At 29.7% G+C, this 20179-nt stretch overlaps 1 protein-coding gene and 1 long non-coding RNA gene across 4 annotated transcripts in view; one reads left to right on the top strand and one right to left on the bottom strand.

Annotated features, from left to right (window-relative positions):
- Positions 1–20179, bottom strand: part of yellow-b (L-dopachrome tautomerase yellow-b) — a 45904-nt gene that overhangs the window by 9553 nt on the left and 16172 nt on the right. For all 3 annotated transcript variants that reach the window (XM_075296272.1, XM_075296273.1, XM_075296274.1), the window contains one exon: positions 8867–9215. In XM_075296272.1, the coding sequence (XP_075152387.1) occupies positions 8867–9140 (274 nt within the window). In that variant the 5' untranslated portion in view covers positions 9141–9215. The remainder of the gene's footprint in view (positions 1–8866; positions 9216–20179) is intronic.
- On the top strand, positions 15559–15991 carry LOC142224112 (uncharacterized). The gene is made up of 2 exons (XR_012719038.1): positions 15559–15862; positions 15928–15991. It is a non-coding gene; the product is annotated as an uncharacterized LOC142224112 (long non-coding RNA).

Genomic DNA, 20179 nt, shown 5'->3' with positions numbered 1-20179 from the left:
TTCTTAAATTTTGGAGATATTCTCGAAATCGGTTCAGTGTAATATATCTAGTTTACAATAATGGTTTACATGAAATTCTTGTTATTTCTGCATTATTAAAAAAGGGGCGCAGAGAATCGTTAAATTAAAAAGAAGCGAACACATTCACTTTATTCTACGGCATACAATCACGCTTGCCACACACGCAAAGAAAAAAAACGTTTGGAAAACGTGTACTGAAACGTTTTTCTTTTATTAGAGTTTTTTGAATTGCTTCGAAAATTTTAAACTTTTATCACCAAAAAATTTCGTTTGTTACAAAATTTTTATTTTTTCAATAAAAAAAAATTATTTTTGAGTCAACAACACAGTCCATTTCGTTTATATCAAGCACTGATCTTTTCTGACTTTAAGTTTTTAAAAAGACACATTTTACAGTTCATAGTAAAAATTTAATAAGTAGTATGTAATGTTGAACATCTTTTTGGAATCTTCCGAACATATCTGGAATATATGTAAAAAAAAAAAAACAACAAAAAAAACTTTTTGGTGTTCGGTCGAAGCAGGGATCGAACCCACGACCCTTGGCATGCAAGGCGGACTTAGCTTCCACTGGTCCACCGTGCCCAACTACATGTATGTTTCTGTTAAATAAAGTTTGTTTAGTCGGCTCGTGGGCGCCGCAAGCTATGCTATATAAATATAACTTATATGGATAATTGTCTATTGATGACAATAACAGCAACATAGCTCAGTGGATACTGTGTTGGCTTACAAATTGCACGGTCCGCGGTTCGATTCTCCGTCCAGGCGAAAGGTAGAATTAAAAAAATATAATATCGAATAATTTCTTCTACATTGTTTGTATTACAGAAAAATGTGCTAAGAACTAAACAAACCTTGTGGAAGTGAGAAAGATGTGAAGCAAAATGCAATTAGCCAGAAAAGATTGTTTTTTAACTTAGTCTTTATGAAATTGTTTTTACATCCTGGAAAAAGAATAAACGTTTACCACAAAACGAATATACTTTTCTTTCAAATAGACTTCCTGTTTGTCTAAAATTTCGTTTGGGAGGAAAGAATTATTTTTTTGCGTGAAGTTGGTAGAATTAGATTTTTTACTGTTTGGTAGATTGGTAGAATTCTTGATGTTTTGGTAGATATTTGCAAAATATTCCTCTTCAACTAAGAGGTACTTCACAAATTTTCTATAGAAATAAAATTTTGAAAACATTTTCTATAAAATTAAAATTTAGACAAAATTTTCGATAGACATAAAAGTTTGACAAAAGTTCTATAGAAAAAAAAATTGACAAAATTCTCTATAGAAACAAAATGTTCTATAAAAATGAAATTTTAATAAACTTTCTACAGAAAAAAAATTTCACAAAATTTTCTATAGAAATAAAATTTTGACAAAATTTTCTATAGAAATAAAATGTTGACAAATTTTCTATAGAAACAAAATTTGACAAACTTTTCTATAGAAAAAAATTTTAATTTAAAAATTTTAAATTTTCTATGGAAATAAATTTTTGACAACATTTTCTATTGAATTAAAATTTAGACAAAATTTTCGATAGACATAAAATTTTGAAAATTTGAACTTTTCTATAGAAAAAATATTTTGACAAGCTTTTCTATAGGAGAAAAATTAAAAAAATTTGGACAACATTTACAAAATTTTCGGTAGAAATACACTTTAAACAAAATTTTCTATTAATGGATCGAAAGACAACCGTTCATACAATAAGGTAGAAATGGAGCATTTTGACTACATTGAAAAAAAAAGTGAACTCACCAAGAAGACAATTTTGGTTAATTTTAGAAAATATAGATTATTGTTAGAAAATTTTAACTAAACAGTATTACAAACGCTGACATCACACCGATATCTCAAAATATACGAAAATATTTTTCGACAAATTCAAGAAAATTTATTAGACATAAATAATTTTTTTCACGTGTTAAAGAAAATTTTGTAGTTTGAAGGAAGAAAGTGGAGTTCTTGCAAATTGCAAGAATGTCTCTAGTGCAATACGAAGTTCAAGATGGGAGTATTTGTAGTAAAATTTACAAATTTAAAGAAATAATGAACTATTTTGTGAGAAGTACGACTTTAGTACATTTTTTCCCGATTTTTAGTTCATTTAACTAGCATAAGCAAAAACATATTAGAGTGAAGGAAACTTTCTCTAAACATAAAAATTTCATGACCTTAAATAAAGTTAAATAGGCTTTAGTGAAATAGAGTGTTCATTTTTTTTTGAGTCTAGTTGTATCCACTAGTTACATGGGATTGCAGCACTATGCGAGGGGGCGTCCGCGTATCGGTCCAGATTTTATGATTAAAAAAAAACATTCCCGTAATATAACAAAAGACTAATTTACCAATTTCACCATAAATTTTTCGAAGAATTTTGAAGTTGAGAAATGGAGGCATTATGGATGTGCAGAAAGAAGGTAATGCCTATTTTCGAGAGGGTCGCTTTTCTTGTGAGAAAAATTTCCTTTTCTTTAATTAGTCTTTGTTTAATTTAATTGCATAAACTAAAAAATAAAAAAAATATATACAAATGAAGTACGCAATTCTACTAAATTCGAAATTCGCACTGAAAAAAATATTGTCGTGTGGTCAAAGATTTCATGTCTTTAAAATACGAATGCAAATTTTGCTTAGCATAGAAGACGCATTTCTCTAGTATAAAGTTTTTTCCTTGACCAAAGGTCGATAAACTTTTCAATGAAGTCGTATTGTCCTTATAATTAAGTGATTTGATTTAAAAATGGATATCATAACATGAAAGAAAAAATGTTTGGGCTAAGGTCAACTTGACTTTAATAATTTAGAAAAAATCTTTAAATTCAATGAAATTGTCTTTAAATATGTTGTCTTTTTGCATCTTGACTACAAAGCAAAAAATCGTTCAAATATAGAACATGTTTTTCAACACTTTATTTTAAAGACGTTTTTACTTGAAACACAGCATAATTTCTACTAGAATTCGAGTCTCAATTTGGAAAATAAAGTCGTCGTTAACTTGTTTTTAAAGGACTTTGAGCATACTAAGAAAAAAAAGCTGAAAAAGCGAAAAGTTAAAATTTGCTTCCTAGAAGCAAGTACACAAAACCCGATTTTAAAAGAGAATTGTGTCTTAAAAGTATCCTTACTTGTATTCTCCGCTTCTTTGGCTCGGAATCAATACCAAATTTTTTAAAGTAAAGACAAAATCTTTGGAATCGGGTATGATTTTTTTTCAGTGCGCATTCAATTCAAATTTGTCTAAAACTCAATTTTTGTTAAGTGTTTTTATACCCAAAAAGATAAAAAATATACAAATTGGTACCTCTGTTATACCAAAGTGCTTTTGCTGTTAAAAAAAAAGTACCAAAAAAAGGGTAAAAGTATAACCACTGATTTGGTCATGCTTTATAAGTAGAATGAAATAACTAGTTCGAAAATTGAACTAAATTGTACTCCACTTTTTTAGATTTCAGATCGTCGTTGAAACCTGGAAAATTTAATGCCCTGTTGTACTTTTTAACTGCAGTTAATGAAATTACACCTACCCATTGAAGAAAAAATAAACCAAATGTAAAGAAAAAATCATTGGCGCAAACTAATGACAATTTCAACCTTACTGCAGTTCATTCCTACTACTTTTGGGAATTGTACGAAAATTTTTATCTGCGTTAGTTCATATTGAACTTGTGTGTTCGATCATTGATCTTTATATCCTTTTTTCTGTGTAATGGTCTATTTTAACTTTCAGTTTTATATGAATGTTTTTATCTCTTTATCCATATTTAGGTTTTTGAAATGTCTCTTTAGTTTATTTGTAGTAACCCCAAGAATCCTAAGAATAAAATCTATGAATAATCATTAACATTCTAATAATGTCTAAAATATATTTTATGAGCGAATATACAAGAATAAAATTTTTAATTTACATTTTGGTATGGTTGTAGGTGAGGGTTAATTAGGAAAAAAATGTTTCAGTGAAATCGAAACATTCATATTGAAAGACAGACGAACTGGCGGACAGACTAAGAATCGAAAATGTTTACGAGTCGATTCCAATTTGCCACATCATCCAACGACTATATCATTGGATATTTCATAAGTTGTTATTTATAAATATGGAATTTTTATTTATAAAATTTTGGGTGAAATATTCAACGAAAATTATTTCATATTATTTTGCAGACATTATTTCATACATTCTTATTTGTCATCATGTAGTGTGAAAATTTTTGTTTTCTTTTATGTTTCTTTATTAAAAATATTCAGATGACTGAATGAAGAAGAAGGCATAACGCTCTATGAATCAAATTGCTTTGGTCCATTACAATGTCAAATCACAATAGTGACTCAATAATTTGGATGGTATTATAAAAAACCAATAGTAAATTTTTCAAAGCACTTTTCTGCTGAAAATAAAAAAAATATTTGAATGTGGTGGTAAGATTTATTAGAGAGTAGTCTAATAAATCTTAAATGGAAATGTCAGCTATATGTGTTAAAACTATCAGCTATATCGCATCAAATTTACATATAGGCCCTATATATATGTTCCTTCCCATGGAAATAAAATTTTGACAAACTTTTCTTTTGAAAACAATTTTTTGCAAAATCTTCTATAGAAATAAAATTTTGGCAAAATTTTCTATAGAAATAAAATTTTGACAAAATTTTCTATAAAAATGAAATTTTGACAAAATTTTCTATAAAAATAAAATTTTGACAAAATTTTCTATAGAAATAAAATTTTGACAAAATTTTCTATAGAAATAAAATGTTGACAACATTTTCTACAGAAATAAAATTTTGACAAAATTTTCTATAAAAATAAAGTTTTGAAAAAATTTTCTATAAAAATAAAATTTTCACAAAATTTTCTATAGAAATAAAATTTTGACAAAATTTTCTATAAAAATGAAATTTTGACAAAATTTTCTATAGAAATAAAATTTTGACAAAATTTTCTATAAAAATAAAATTTTGACAAAATTTTCTATAGAAATAAAATGTTGACAAAATTTTCTATAGAAATAAAAATTTGACAAAATTTTCTATAGAAATAAAATATTGACAACATTTTCTATAGAAATAAAATTTTCACAAAATTTTCTATAGAAATACAATTTTGACAAAATTTACTATAAAAATAAAATTTTGACAAAATTTTTTATAGAAATAAAATTTTGACAAAATTTTCTATAAAAATAAAATGTTCACAAAGTTTTCTATAGAAATAAAATTTTGACAAAATTTTCCATAAAACCAAAACTTTGACAATATTTTCTATAGAACCAAAATTTTGACAAAATTTTTTATAGAAATAAAATTTTGGCAAACTTTTCTATAGAACTAAAATGTTGACAAAATTTTCTTGAAAAATTAAAATGTTTACAAAATTGTCTACATAAATAAAATTTTGACAAAATTTTCCATAAAACCAAAATTTTGACAAAATTTTCTATAGAACCAAAATTTTGACAAAATTTTCTTTAGAATTAAAACTTTGACAAAATTTTCTATAGAATAAAATTTTGGCAAAATCTTCTACAGAAATTAAATTTTGGCAAAATCTTCTTCAGAAATAAAATTTTCCGTAGAAATTAAATTGTGGATAGAAATTAAAATTTGGCAAACTTTTCTATAGAACCAAAATTTCGACAAAAATTTTTATAGAAATAAAATTTTGACAAAATTTTCTATAGAATAAAATTTTGGCAACATTTTTCATAGAAATAAAATTTTTAACAAAATTTTCCATAGAAATAAAATTTTGGAAAAACTTTTCCACTTTTTTTTGGCAAAATCATTTATAAAAATACAATTTTAGTAAAATTGTGAAAAAAAATTCTAAAAAATAACATTTTGACAAGATTTTCTATAGAAATAAAAATTTTGATAAAATTTTCTATAGAAATAAAATTTTGACAAAATGTTCAATAGATGCTCCAGGTTGCTACTCATGTCAAAACTAATCTACCAAAATGTTAAAAAAAAATTTCACCCAGAAATTTTGGCAAAATTTTATTTCTAAGGGAAATTTTGCCAAAAATTTTATTTCAATATAAAATTTTGTCGAAATTTTATTTCTATCGAAATTTTTATCAAAACTTTATTTCTATACACTCAAAAAAAGTGAACTATCTATTTCACTAAAGCCACTTTAACTTTATTTTAGTTCATGGAATTATTATGTTTGGAGAAAGTTTCCTTTGCTCTAATAATTTTAATTTACCAAATTTTAATCTACCAAAATGTTAAAAAAAATTTTACCCAAAATATGACAAATTTAAAAAAGAAAACAAATTATTTTAATTTATTTTGAAGTGCTTCATCAAATTTTTGTCTATAGACAAATTTCTCAAAATTTTATTTCTGTTGAATATTTTTTGGCAAAATTTTATTTCTAAGGGAAATTTTGCCAAAAATGTTATTTCAATATAAAATTTTGTCGAAATTTTATTTCCATCGAAAATTTTATCAAAATTTTATTTCTATACACTCAGAAAAAAGTGAACTCTCTATTTCACTAAAGCCACTTTAACTTTATCTTAGTTCATGGAATTATTATGTTTGGAGAAAGTTTCCTTTACTCTAATAATTTTTTGTATACTTTAGTTAAATTAACTAAAACCGAGGAAAAAATATACTCAAATGAAGCATAAAGATTAACTAAATTCGTGTCTTCCACAAAATAGTTCAGAATTTCTTTAAACTTGTAAATTTTACCAAAAATGCGTCCATCATGAACTTCGTATGTCACTAAAGACATTCTTGCAATTTTTAACTCTAAGTGTTTCCTTCAAACTACAAAATTTTCTTTAACAAGTGAAAAAACTTAGTTATGCCTAATAAATTTTCTTGAATTTGTCGAAAAATATTTACTTATTTTTATGACATCGGCGTGATGCCAACGTTTGTAGTACTGTTTAGTTAAAATTTTCTACAAATATTCAAAATTTTCTAAAATTAACCGAAAGTTTTCTTCCTGGTGGATTCACTGTTTTTTCAGTTTAGAATTTTTTTCAAAAAATTATTTCTATCTATTTCGGCTATCATGCAAAACCTTTTTTCGGAAGGTTCAAGTGAAATAATTTTTTGAAAAAAATATTTCTATCTATTTCGGCTATCGAGCAAAACCTTTTATCGGAAGGTTCAAGTGTGGTTCATTGTTGGGTTTAATGAATTGCCTGAATTTATTCTGATAATTGGTTGATAGTTTTGCTGCAAGTAGAGGATACTGATGAGGAATATGGTAATTCCGAAACAGCTGTACATGCAACCATCTTGCAGTCTATAGGGCTTTGCCCAAATAAATTTGACATGCATACTTTTCCTCTGTTGGTTAAGCTACACTTGTAGTTTAGTCAATGCATGGTTTTAAGCTCAAAATCAAAAACAACAATAAATAAAATTTTGGCAAAAACATCTACAGAAATAAAACTTTGACAAAATTTTCTATAGAATAAAATGTTGGCAAAGTCTTATACAGAAATAAACTTTTGGCAAAATTTTCCATAGAAATTAAATTTTGGCAAACTTTTCTATAGAATCAAAATTTTGACAAAAATTTTTATAGAAATAAAATTTTGACAAAATTTTCTATAGAATAAAATTTTGGCAATATTTTCCATAGAAATAAAATTTTTAGCAAAATTTTCCATAGAAATAAAATTTTGGAAAAACTTTTCCATAGAACCAAAATTTTGACAAAATTTTCTGTAGAATCAAAATTTTTTTATAGAAATAAATGTTGACAAACTTTTCTGCAGATTTTTTTGGCAAAATCTTCTATAGAAAAAAAAATAAATGACAAAACTAAAATTTTGCAAAATTTTCATTACAAATAAAATTAAGCAAAATTTTCTGTAGAACCAAAATTTTGGCAACATTTTCTATAGAACCAAAATTTAGACAAAATTTTCTAAAGCATTTTTTTAGCAAAATCATTTATAGAAATAAAATTTTGGTAAAATCTTCAATAGATATAAAATGTTGACAAAATTTTCTATAAAACTAAAATTTTGACAAAATTTTCTATAGAATAAAATTTTGACAAAACGTTCAATAGATGACTCACGGTTGGCTCTACATCGAGGTTGCTACTCATACCAAAAATAATCTACCAACATTTGAAAAAAAAATTTTACCAAAAATATGTCAAATTTAAAAAAAGAAAACAAAATTATTTTGAAGTGCTTGATCAAATTTTTGCCAGAATAATATATCTATAGACAAATTTCTAAAAATTTTATTTCTGTTGAAAATTTTATTTCTATATAAAATCTTGTCGAAATTTTATTTCTATCGAAAATTTTATTTCTATAGAAATTTTTTTCCAAAAAATATTTCTAGAAAAAATCTTGTCAAAATGTTACTTCTATACAAAATTTGTCAAAATTGTATTTCTATAGAAAATTTTTGCCAAAAAAAAATTGAGGATGCATTTGTTTAATTTTTTGCGAAATTTTCATTAAAAACTAAGAAAAAAATTCTGCAGATGGTTTGTGCCTTGGCTTAAAACAACTTTAACTTCATTCCCTTAAATTGAGTTCAAGTTTCACACGAAATAGTTCTGTGTAGATGATTTTCGTCATTAGTAGATTAGTCGATTTTCCTACATTTGTATACCTATTTTGGATTATTTTTAAAACTATTTTCAAATCAAAATTCCCCCAATGTTCTGCGCCACATTATATCTCCATTAAATTTAACAAACATTAAATATCTCTATCCACAATACGAATATGTGATATGCCAGAAAATGAAATAAAAATTAAATACACATACTTGTATTGTTGTAGTAGGTTTTTGTTATTAACGCCCCATTAAAAGTACGACCTTTTCATAATCACATCACTCACTCACCATTTAGATCAAGATAAGCCAATGAAGCCGGTACTCCTTCACGCCAACGCGGCAATGTCACAAACAATCGAGATTTATACACTTCAATGCCAAATGGTATTACATTCTCAGGTTTAAATTCAAATTTTTCAATGGCCATCCAACGATCATCGGGGCTGGGATATTTGAAATCCATTTCCTTCCATTCATAAACAATGCGTAAATTGTCATTGGCCCAAATAGGGATGGTACAAAAAATTAGCACTATAGTGCAAAATTCTAAAAATTTCAACATATCGGAAATGGTTAAGGATTTGGGCAAGTATCAATATTGATGGAATAAATAGAAGATTGCCACCGTTTTGTTTATCTGAAAGTAAGGGAATAAAAAAATCAATTATTTTCATTAACTATCGACTAACTTAAAGACAAACATTTTTTAACTCTACATACTATGGGAAAATATAAAAAAAAATTTATTTACAAAAACAAATACATCCGTATTTATGACAAGTGCAACAATGAATATCTGCAAACTGGTTTATTTGCTCTTAAAGAAAAAAGTAAGCGAAAAAAGTAAGCGAAAACATTATTCCATTCCTGAGTAAAGAAAACTATTCTTTCAATGTAAATTACCGTCATTGGCCTTGAATTAGAATCAAGAGCATTTGTTTTTAAATCAAAAATCACGTATTGGGTTATTTGTATGACGTTAAGTTTCGGACTTTATTCATAATTCTTTTGAATTCCATTTGATTGTGACAACAGCCACTTGAGTGAATCATTACAACCTAAAGACAAGTGATTCGCCATTCAATATTTTTTCAACAGCATTCAAACTTGTTTGGTTTCTTAATGTTATATCATAAAAACATATATATGGGAGCTATATCTAAATCCGAACCGATTTCAATCAAATTTGGCACATATGACTATATTACTAATTGTACTCCTAGTGCAAAATTTCAACCAAATTGGGCCAAAACTCTGGCTTCTGGGGCCATATAAGTCCATATCGGGCGAAAAATATATACACACAAAAAAATAATACATTTATTTTATGAATAGTTTTCCAAGCACGGGAATCATAAATTATATGAAAACAATTCATAAAATAAAAAATACAGGTTTTCATTAACCAAGAATGTATACATAATGTGAATGGAGTTTTTAATATTATAAATGAAGTATACATATGTTTCGTTATTGCAAAATATGTACTTTTACATAATATATACTAAAAACGTCATGCATTACATGTAACTTTTCTTTTAGATTTTCCCCCTGATTCTTAATACCTGCATAATTGGTCAAAATGTATCAACCCATTTACGAAAAATCGCAAGTCCAGCCAGTAAAGAACATAATTTTATCATATTTTATGTTACTTATGATCACCAACGCTTCCATTTAATATTGTTTCTGTTTTACAGCAATAAATAATCTTCGAATCGCGACGGCGACTCAAACTGTACTGAAAAATTCAAACACACGTATTGCCTGCCTTCAAAGCGTTATGTTTCCTTTTTTTGTCTCATATTATATGCTTGTATTGTTACATATGAGAGTAACTCTATTTTGTGGCTCTCTCACGCTAAGAGAAAACCAGTATTTTTTGATATATTAAGTAAAGTTTCATTAATTTTATGAAACCGTCCATATATATTATTAAAAAATTCATAATTTCACAACAAGTATTTACGAAAACAATATATTATGTAAGTGTACATATTTATTATGAAAAAGTCCATACATTTATAAAAATGTACAAATTTGTGTACAAACTCATATTTTATTTTTTTGTGTGTATGGAAGCTATATCTAAATCTGAACCAATTTCAATCAAATTTGGCACACATGACTATACTACCAATTGTACTCCTTGTACAATCGTGATAAAACTGTGGCTTCTGGGTCCATATAAGTGCATATCGGGCGAAGATATATATGGGAGCTATATCTACATCTGAATCGATTTCAACCAAATTTGGCACGCATAGCTATAATGCTAAATCTACTCCCTGTGCAAAATTTCAACCAAATTCGGCCAAAATTCTGGCTTCTGGGGCCATATAAGTCCATATCGGGCGAAAGATATATATGGGAGCTATATCTAAATCTTAACCGATTTCAATCAAATTTGGCACACTTGACCATACGACTAAGTGTTATATTTGTACAAAACTTCAAGCAAATCGGTATAAAACTCTGGCTGCTGGGTCCAAATTAGTCCATATCGGGCGAAAGATAAATATGGGAGCTATATCTAAATCTGAACCGATTTCTTCCAAAATCAATAGAGTTCTATTCTGACCCAAATTAGGAACATGTGCCAAATTTGAAGGCGATTGGACTCAAATTGCGACCTAGACTTTGATCACAAAAATGTGTTCACAGACAGACGGACGGACGGACAGACGGACATGGTTATATCGACTCAGGGACCCACCCTGAGCGTTATTGTCAAAGACACCATGTGTCTATCTCGTCTCCTTCTGGGTGTTACAAACATATGCACTAACTTATAATACCCTGTTCCACAGTGTGGCGCAGGGTATAAATATGGGAAACATTTAAATCTGAAGCAATTTTAAGGAAACTTCGTAAAAGTTTATTTATGATTTATAGCTCGATATATATGTATTAGAAATTTAGGAAAGTTACAGTCCTTTTTACAAGTTTTCAACTAAGCAGAGGCGATTTTAAAAGGGGAAATGTTGGTATTTTGACCATTTTTGTCGAAATCAGAAAAACATATAAATGGGAGCTATATCTAAATCTGAACCGATTTCAACCAAATTGGGCACGCATAGCTACAATGCTAATTCTACTCCTTGTGCAAAATTTCAACTAAGTCGGAGTTAAAAATTGGCCTCTGTGATCATATGAGTGTAAATCGGGCGAAAGCTATATATGGGAGCTATATATAAATCTGAATCGATTTCAACCAAATTTGGTACGCATAGCTACAATGCTAAATCTACTCCCTGTGCAAAATTTCAACCAAATTGGGCCAAAACTCTGGCTTTAGGACCATATTAGTCCATATCGGGCGAAAGATATATATGGAAGCTATATCTAAATCTGAACCGATTTCAATCAAATTTTGCACACTTGACTATACTACTAATTGTACTCCTTGTGCAAAATTTCAACCAAATTCGCCCAAAAATCTGGCTTCTGGGGCCATATAAGTCCATATCGGGCGAAAGATATATATGGGAGCTATATCTAAATCTGAACCGATTTCAATCAAATTTTGCACACTTGACTATACGATTAAGTGTTATGTTTGTACAAAATTTCAAGCAAATCGGTATAAAACTCTGGCAGCTGGGTCCATATTAGTGCATATCGGGCGAAAGATATATATGGGAGCTATATCCAAATCTGAACCGATTTCTTCCAAAATCGATAGGGTTCTATTCTGACCCAAATTAGGAACATGTGCCAAATTTGAAGGCGATTGGACTTAAATTGCGACCTAGACTTTGATCACAAAAATGTGTTCACAGACAGACGGACGGACGGACGGACAGACGGACGGACAGACGGACGGACAGACGGACGGACATGGTTATATCGACTCAGGGACCCACCCTGAGCATTATTGCCAAATACACCATGTGTCTATCTCGTCTCCTTCTGGGTGTTACTGTTCCACAGTGTGGCGCAGGGTATAAAAATTGGAGTTCAAAATTGCAAAAATTTCTTTACGAAGTTCAAGATGGGCGCATTATTTGTAAAATTTACAAATTTAGAAATTCTGAACTAGACACGAATTTAATAAATCTTTATGCTTCATTTGTGTATAATTTTGTCCCCGTTTTTAGTTAATTAAACTAACGTACACAAAAACTTATTAAAGAAACAACTTTCTCAAAACATAATAATTCCATAAACTAAAACAGACTTATATTGGCCTTAGTGACATATGGGGTGAGAGTAAAAAAAAAAATAATAGACACTTCAATGTAAAACATGTTTTCTTATTTTCAAAAAAAAAATTGAACCAAATTGCAAAAACCTCAAATATTGGAAGCTTTTTATATATCCACCATCACAGAATGGTGATGGGGGTATAATAAGTTTGTCATTCCGTTTGTAACACATCGAATTATCGATTTTCGACTACACTGAAAAAAATATTGCCATAGCTACAATGCTAATTCTACTCCCTGTGCAAAATTTCACCTAAATCGGAACAAAAAATTGGCCTCTGTGGTCATATGAGTGTTAATCGGGCGAACGATATATATGGGAGCTATATCTAAATCTGAACCGATTTCAACCAAATTTGGCACGCATAGCTACAATGCTAATTCTACTCTCTGGTCACTGTGGTCATATGAGTGTAAATCGGGCGAAAGATATATATGGGAGCTATATCTAAATCTCAACCGATTTCAATAAAATTTGGCACACTTGACTATAGTACTAATTGTTCTTCTTGTGCAAAATTTTAAGCAAATTAGTGTAAAACTCTGGCTTCTGGGGCATATAAGTCCATATCGGGCGAAATATATATATATGGAAGCTATATCTAAATCTGAACCGATTTCTTCCAAAATCAATAGGGTTCTATTCTGAGCCAAAACACATACTTGTGCCAAATTTGAAGTCGATTGGACTAAAACTGCGACCTCGACTTTGATTACAAAAATGTGTTCACGGACAGACGGACATGGCTATATCGACTCAGGAGGCCACCCTGGGCAATATATATAGGGGAGCTACATTTAAATCTGAATCGATTTGGCTTGATAACATCATTGAGACAGATATGTTCCATGTTCTTCGCCTAAAAATAATATTTTACTCTTAAAACATATTTTGGGTGATCATATTTCTTCTCTGCGTGTACACTGTAGAAGAGTTTTCTTTTCTAATTGGCGAAATTTTAGACAAGAAAAGTTTTCTTTCGCATTAAAAATGTTTCTTTAAAATCAAATAAAAAAGTTAAGAAAGGATAATTTCATTTGTCTAAAATTTCATTCCGGAATAAATTATTTTTTCTTTGGGTGTATTGTCTCATTTGTAGGTATTTTATATTCCTTAAATCAATTTTTGACGCAGCATGCAAACGCTCTGCAATAAACGATAGTAAATTGCTCTTGCGAAATTCGTGCGCCAAATAGTAGGAGTATGTACTTATCAAACCAGCCTCGTACATACTGTGCACTATTTACTAATTTCAATATAGGATCTATATTTCAAAATGACATCAACTACAACAATGCTCAAGAATCTATTAAATATGTTAGTGAAGGCGAACTATACCACACCCAAAATGTACATTAAGAATACTGGTAAAACACGATATATTTTACAATCGGAATAATTCAGAGCCAATGATTGCAAGGCACGGCTGCCAGTTGGATTAACATTTAATTTGTTCTTGGGAGAATACAGAAACTATATACGGAAAAAACCATGTTCCAAAGATTTTGTGTTCACACTAATGATTTTGGTACTGATTCCGAGCCAAAGATCTGGAGAATTGAAGTAAGGATAACCTTAAGATACAATTCTCTTTTAAATTAATGAGTGTTAATGACTTAATGACTTTTACGTACACTCAACAAAAAGTTTACTCGGATCCAAAGATTTTGACCTTCTTTTAAGGATTTTGGCCCATAAAAAATGTCTTTAAAATAAAGACATTTTTTACTAGCCCCCCCTGGCTTTAATTCTAGGATCAATGAAATTAAAATCTGTATACAGATCTCATTAATCGAATTTTTATTCTCTTTTTGCGATATATTAATAAAGGTACTCATGTACAAACAAATTCCAGTTTCAAAATCCAAATTATGCCAGATACTTCAAGATAAAACAGTTTTTTTTTTAATTCTAAAAAAACTTTAAACTAAAGATGTAAATCCTTTTTTTTATTTTTTTTTTTTTATTTTAATTTAATTTTTTTTAATTTTAATTTAAAAATTCAATATGTCAGTTGAGTTAAAGACGATTTCTTTAAATTAAACATGTTTTATTTACTTTAAAGAAAAGTTTTCTTACTTCAAAGATCTACAACTTTAACAGAGGGACGCAAAATTTGTATTTTACCAGAAAACATGATAACGAGAAAATTACAGCAACTCCTGAGTTCTTTAAAGCATAAGATGATGTGACTTTTGAAATTTATAAGGCCTTACCATTTTTCAGAATTTTATCCTGAACTTTTGTACTTTGAATGACAATGATCAAACAATCCTTGACTCGTCTAACCATTCCAAAAACGTTTTGATCACTTTGTGATGTTAGATCTGATCAACCAAGGCCGTATTAAGGGGGGTGGATGAGGGGGAAATGAATGAATATTTTTATATAAATAAATATATATTTTTAGCTTAGGGATGCCAGACGTGCTCTTTTAAAGAGCACATGTGCTCTTTTTTACAAAATGTGCTCTTAAAACAAGAAAGGCCAAAAGAGCACGCAAAAGTGCTCTTTTTTAGCATCACAACAAATATTAATCAAATGGTAAAAGTAAACTGAAAATATCCCAATAAACACAGGATAAGCGTTTTTCAAATGCAACAACTTTTCAGTTTGAGGGTAAATATAATTTTCAACATAAATTCAACTTGACTTGAAATAACTCATCTTCAATACATCTTCAAATTGTTTGCGAATTACTTCCAATTTGCCAAAATGTTGACGAAATCTTTGAAAAGGTGTTGAAGATAATATGAGAAAACTTTGACAAAACACTACACTAAAATGCAACGAAAAACCCATGTGGTTTTCAGTACTTATTTGTGCAACGAAGTTCGTGGTCAATTGCAAGAAATAAAAAAAATGGAAAATTTTAGACAAATCACCAAATAGTTTATAAAAATAGGTAAGTGAAAATAGAAAATGAAATAAAACTTTAAGGAAGTCACTAAATGTATATCTCTTTGCAGAAAACTAAAATTATGGATTCTACGTTCTTGAAAACATTAAAAAGCTGACCGATGAAAAAATGGTGCACAATTAACTGGAACTGCTTCAATTAGTTTATAATAATTGGTACGTCAATATGAAAAATTAAATCAACACTTTAGAGAAGTCACTAAATTTAAATCTCTTTGCAGAAAACTAAAATCTTTAGATGGTACATTCTTGCAAACATTAAAAAGCTGACCAATGAAAAATGAGTGGCTTATCGACAAGAAAAAGTTTCCAGAAACATTACAAGTGCAATCAATTAAAATTGTTAAAAACAACAAATTGTTGAAATCAACAACTTCTGGATAAAAATCTGCATCACATCGTCAATTTAAATCATATTCTATTATCAGTTTAAAATTGATATTTTGTGAATTCCTTCTGCTGGAAATGAATTCTAACACGCGGTCCAGTGCGTTCCTAATTTCAAATTGCCCGCATGTTAATACATTTTAGTGCTGTTTTATGACACCAACAGGAAGGAAATCGAATGATCAATGCAAAAGTGTTTACTAATAATGTTTAAGATATTTAAAGTTTTGTTGTTTGTTGTTTGTTGTTTTTTTCTTATTTGTTGATATGTTTAATAAGATTATTATTTATCAATTGGTATTGTAGTGTATTATGTAGTGTAGTGTATTATTATATATTTTATTTTGATGAAAATGAATAAATTATACAAAATTCATAGAATTTTGGCTTTGACTTTCAATTTGAAGTGGGGATATCATTCATACAAATTTAGGTTGAAAAGTATTTGCAACGATGTTAATTTTGAATTTGACTCGCATCGAAAATTGTTTGACAAATTATTGAGTAGCGATGCATTTCAATTTGAGGATAACACTTGAGATATTATTGCTAATGTGTTGAATTTCACTGTTGAGGGTAATGTCTGTTTTTTGTTAAGAACGCGATTTTCTCAACAATTTCTCAACTTGAATATTACCCTAATCCTTTGAAAAAATGTTTGAAAAATTGTTGAAATTTAGCATTTTTCAAGCGTTTGTGTTTATTGGGATGTAAATGTCGCAATAAGAGATTTTCCTAGCCGTTATTTTCTAATTAAAGAGTGTTTTACTTTATATATCAGAGTCGTAGAATAGCATGCCGATCTTGCCTCTTCACTTTGTACTCTGTTCTAAATGTAAACAAACTTCTTCAATAACGTTTTTCACAAAAACACCAAAAAATGACTTACAAAGTATTGTAAGAAAATTAGCTTGAGTTGAAAGTGGGTTATTTTATGTTTATGGTATGTAGCTTTTTGCTTAAATGTTTAAATGAATTATATTTCAATTAAATTAAATGTTTTTCTTTTATATGAAAAAGTGTGCTCTATTCTTTTCGTATGTGCTCTTTTTATAAGCTGAATGTGCTCTTTTTGCCTCTTCAAAATCTGGCATCCCTATTTTAGCTGCATAGAAAAATCTTATCGAAGATGTTGAAGAAAAGCTGGAGGTTTTATTTTGAAAACCGCTTACCTATAAAACTTGCACAAATCATAGAATACTAGTTGAAAAGCCCGTCAAACGACGGTCGAAAAAAACAAATTGTTTTTGTTCTCGCACCACAAATTTCATTTTTGGAAAACGTCTTTCTGCTTTTTATTAGTGTTTGTTGTTCTTTTTGTGAACATGACTCGCTTTGTTTGGCCATAGCAACAACAACGAAACAGCCAAACACACATGTGTAAATGAAATGGCGCAAAACCTGCGAAAAGAACCTGCCTAATTCAGCGATGGAAGCACTTGGAGAGTACAATAAAGAGATATTTCCAAACGTGCATATTCTTTTAAAAATTTTGGTCACTTTGCCAGTTACTCAGGGATGGAAAATACAATTTTTAAGAAAGTACAAAAAAGGTATTTTTTGAGCGGAAAGGTACTTTTTACTAAATTTCAACAAAAATTTCACTGGAAAATTTTTGTCAAGAGACTAAATTTTAAAGAAAATAAAATTTTGACAAAATTTTCTATATAAATAAAATTTTGCAAAAATTTTCTATAGAAATAAAATTTTGCAAAAAAAAATCCGTAGAAAAAAATTTTTTCTATAGAAATAAAATTTTGCAAAAATTTCCTATAGAAATAAAATTTGTACAAAATTTTCAATTGAAATACAATTTTGACAAAATTTTCTATAAAAATAAAATTTTGCAAAAATTCTATATAGAAATAAAATTTTGACAACAATTTCTACCGAAATAAAAAACATTCTTGAAGTTCATTAAAATCCTTTTTTGACTATGTCTTTTACAAAATCGAGATTTTTTTCCCACATGAACATGTCTGTTTTGCCATATTTGTAAAAGACTATTAGCAAATAAGGTTGATAAAGACTTTCTCAAAATATTAAAATATTTTGTCAAAGCTATTGTACCATAAATCTGATATCGACTCAAAAATGTCTACACAAAAGGTACTAAATCATTCGCGGGGGTACTACGGTAGTGACCGGGGTGAAAAAGTATTGAAAAAAGTACTATAAAGGGTGATACGGTCAAAATTTGGTCAATATAAACTTGACGTATTTCTTTCAATTTTGCATTTAAAAAACCTTAATATCCCTCATTTTGAAAGTGTGTGTGTGTAGAATGTTGCTCCTATTTTGATTTTGGAATTCACTCTTCAGTTGTCAAAATGCCGTCCACGCAAGAAGAGCAGCGTATCAAAATTTTGCTCGCGCATCGCGAAAATCCGAGCTACTCGCACGCAAAGCTGGCAAAATCGCTAAAAGTTGCCAAATCAACCGTTACAAATGTAATTAAAGTGTTTGGGGAACGTTTGTCGATAGCCAGGAAGTCTGGATCGGGGGGAAATCGAAAACCGGAAGCCGCTGAGACGACAAAGAGAGTTGCCGGTACTTTCAAGCGAAACCCTAACCTCTCTCTCCGAGATGCCGCAAATAATCTGGGTGTATCATCTACAACCGTGCATCGAGCCAAAAAACGAGCCGGACTATCGACTTGCAAGAAGGTAGTGACTCCAAATCGCGATGATAAACAAAATACGGCGGCCAAAGCGCGAGCCCCGACGATGCTGACGAAGTTTGACTGCGTGGTAATGGACGACGAAACCTACGTCAAAGTCGACTACAAGCAGCTTCCTGGACAGGAGTTTTATACGGCAAAAGGAAGGGGAAAGGTAGCAGATATTTTCAAGCACATAAAACTATCAAAGTTCGCAAAGAAATATCTGGTTTGGCAAGCCATCTGTACCTGTGACTTGAAAAGCAGCATTTTCATAGCTTCCGGGACTGTCAACCAAGAAATTTACGTGAAAGAGTGTTTGAATAAACGTCTGCTGCCTTTCCTGAAGAAACACGGTTGTTCCGTACTGTTTTGGCCGGATTTGGCATCTTGCCATTACAGTAAAAAGGCCATGGAGTGGTACGCCGCCAACAACGTGCAGGTGGTTCCCAAGGACAAGAACCCTCCCAACACGCCAGAGCTCCTTCCAATTGAGAAATACTGTTCTATAGTCAAGCGGAACCTAAAGAAGATCAAAAGGACGAGCAGCAGTTCAAGGCAAACTGGCTTTCTGCGGCGAAGAAGGTGGACAAGGTCGCTGTACAAAATCTGATGGCAGGTGTCAAGCGTGAGGCCCGGCAATTCGGATTTGGAAAAGCGAAAGCCTAACTGAATATTTTTCCTGAATTTTATACTAATTGAACTTGAAAAAGAAATTTAATTTGATTTTTTAAATAAACAATTTCACCGATTTACACGCGTTTTCCCTTGACCAAATTTTAACCGTATCACCCTTTAGTACTGCATTGTCCATCCCTGCAGTTACTACGTACTCATCCCAACTTTCATTTTCAACAATGAAGAGATTAAAGACGTATCTTAGAAATTCGACTAGCGAGAGTAGACTCAATGGATTGGCATTAATGTCGGTTCATCTCCGAATAAATGTGCCGACTGAAGAAGTAATTGATATATTTGCTGCCCAAAAAGCCCGTCGGCTCAATTTAATATTATAAAAATATTGTATACATACACCCTCAAAAAAAATCGTTTCTTTAACATATGTTCCAAACATATTTTGCAGGAAGCATATATATTATTGGATACTGCCGAAACATTAATATGTTTGTTTTATGTGAACATATTATATGTTTGGAAGCATTTTGAGCCCAAAAATATTGTATGCTTGGAAGAATTTTTCCCAAAGACGATTGTGCTCATTCCCTAACATACTCGTAATTTTCACTTCCACCAAATATTTTAGTTCTTGGCACCTTTTTCTGTAATACAAATAATGTTGAAGAAATTATTCACTTTTATAAATTTTTTAAATTTTACCTCCCGTCTGCACGGAGAATCGAACCGAGGACCATACAGTTTGTAAGCCAACACACTATCCACTGGGCTACGTAGCTGTTATAGTCACC

The sequence above is a fragment of the Haematobia irritans genome, chromosome 2, assembly GCF_050003625.1.
Source record: "Haematobia irritans isolate KBUSLIRL chromosome 2, ASM5000362v1, whole genome shotgun sequence".
NCBI classification, from domain to species: domain Eukaryota; kingdom Metazoa; phylum Arthropoda; class Insecta; order Diptera; family Muscidae; genus Haematobia; species Haematobia irritans.
This window is presented reverse-complemented; position numbering and strand designations above follow the sequence as displayed.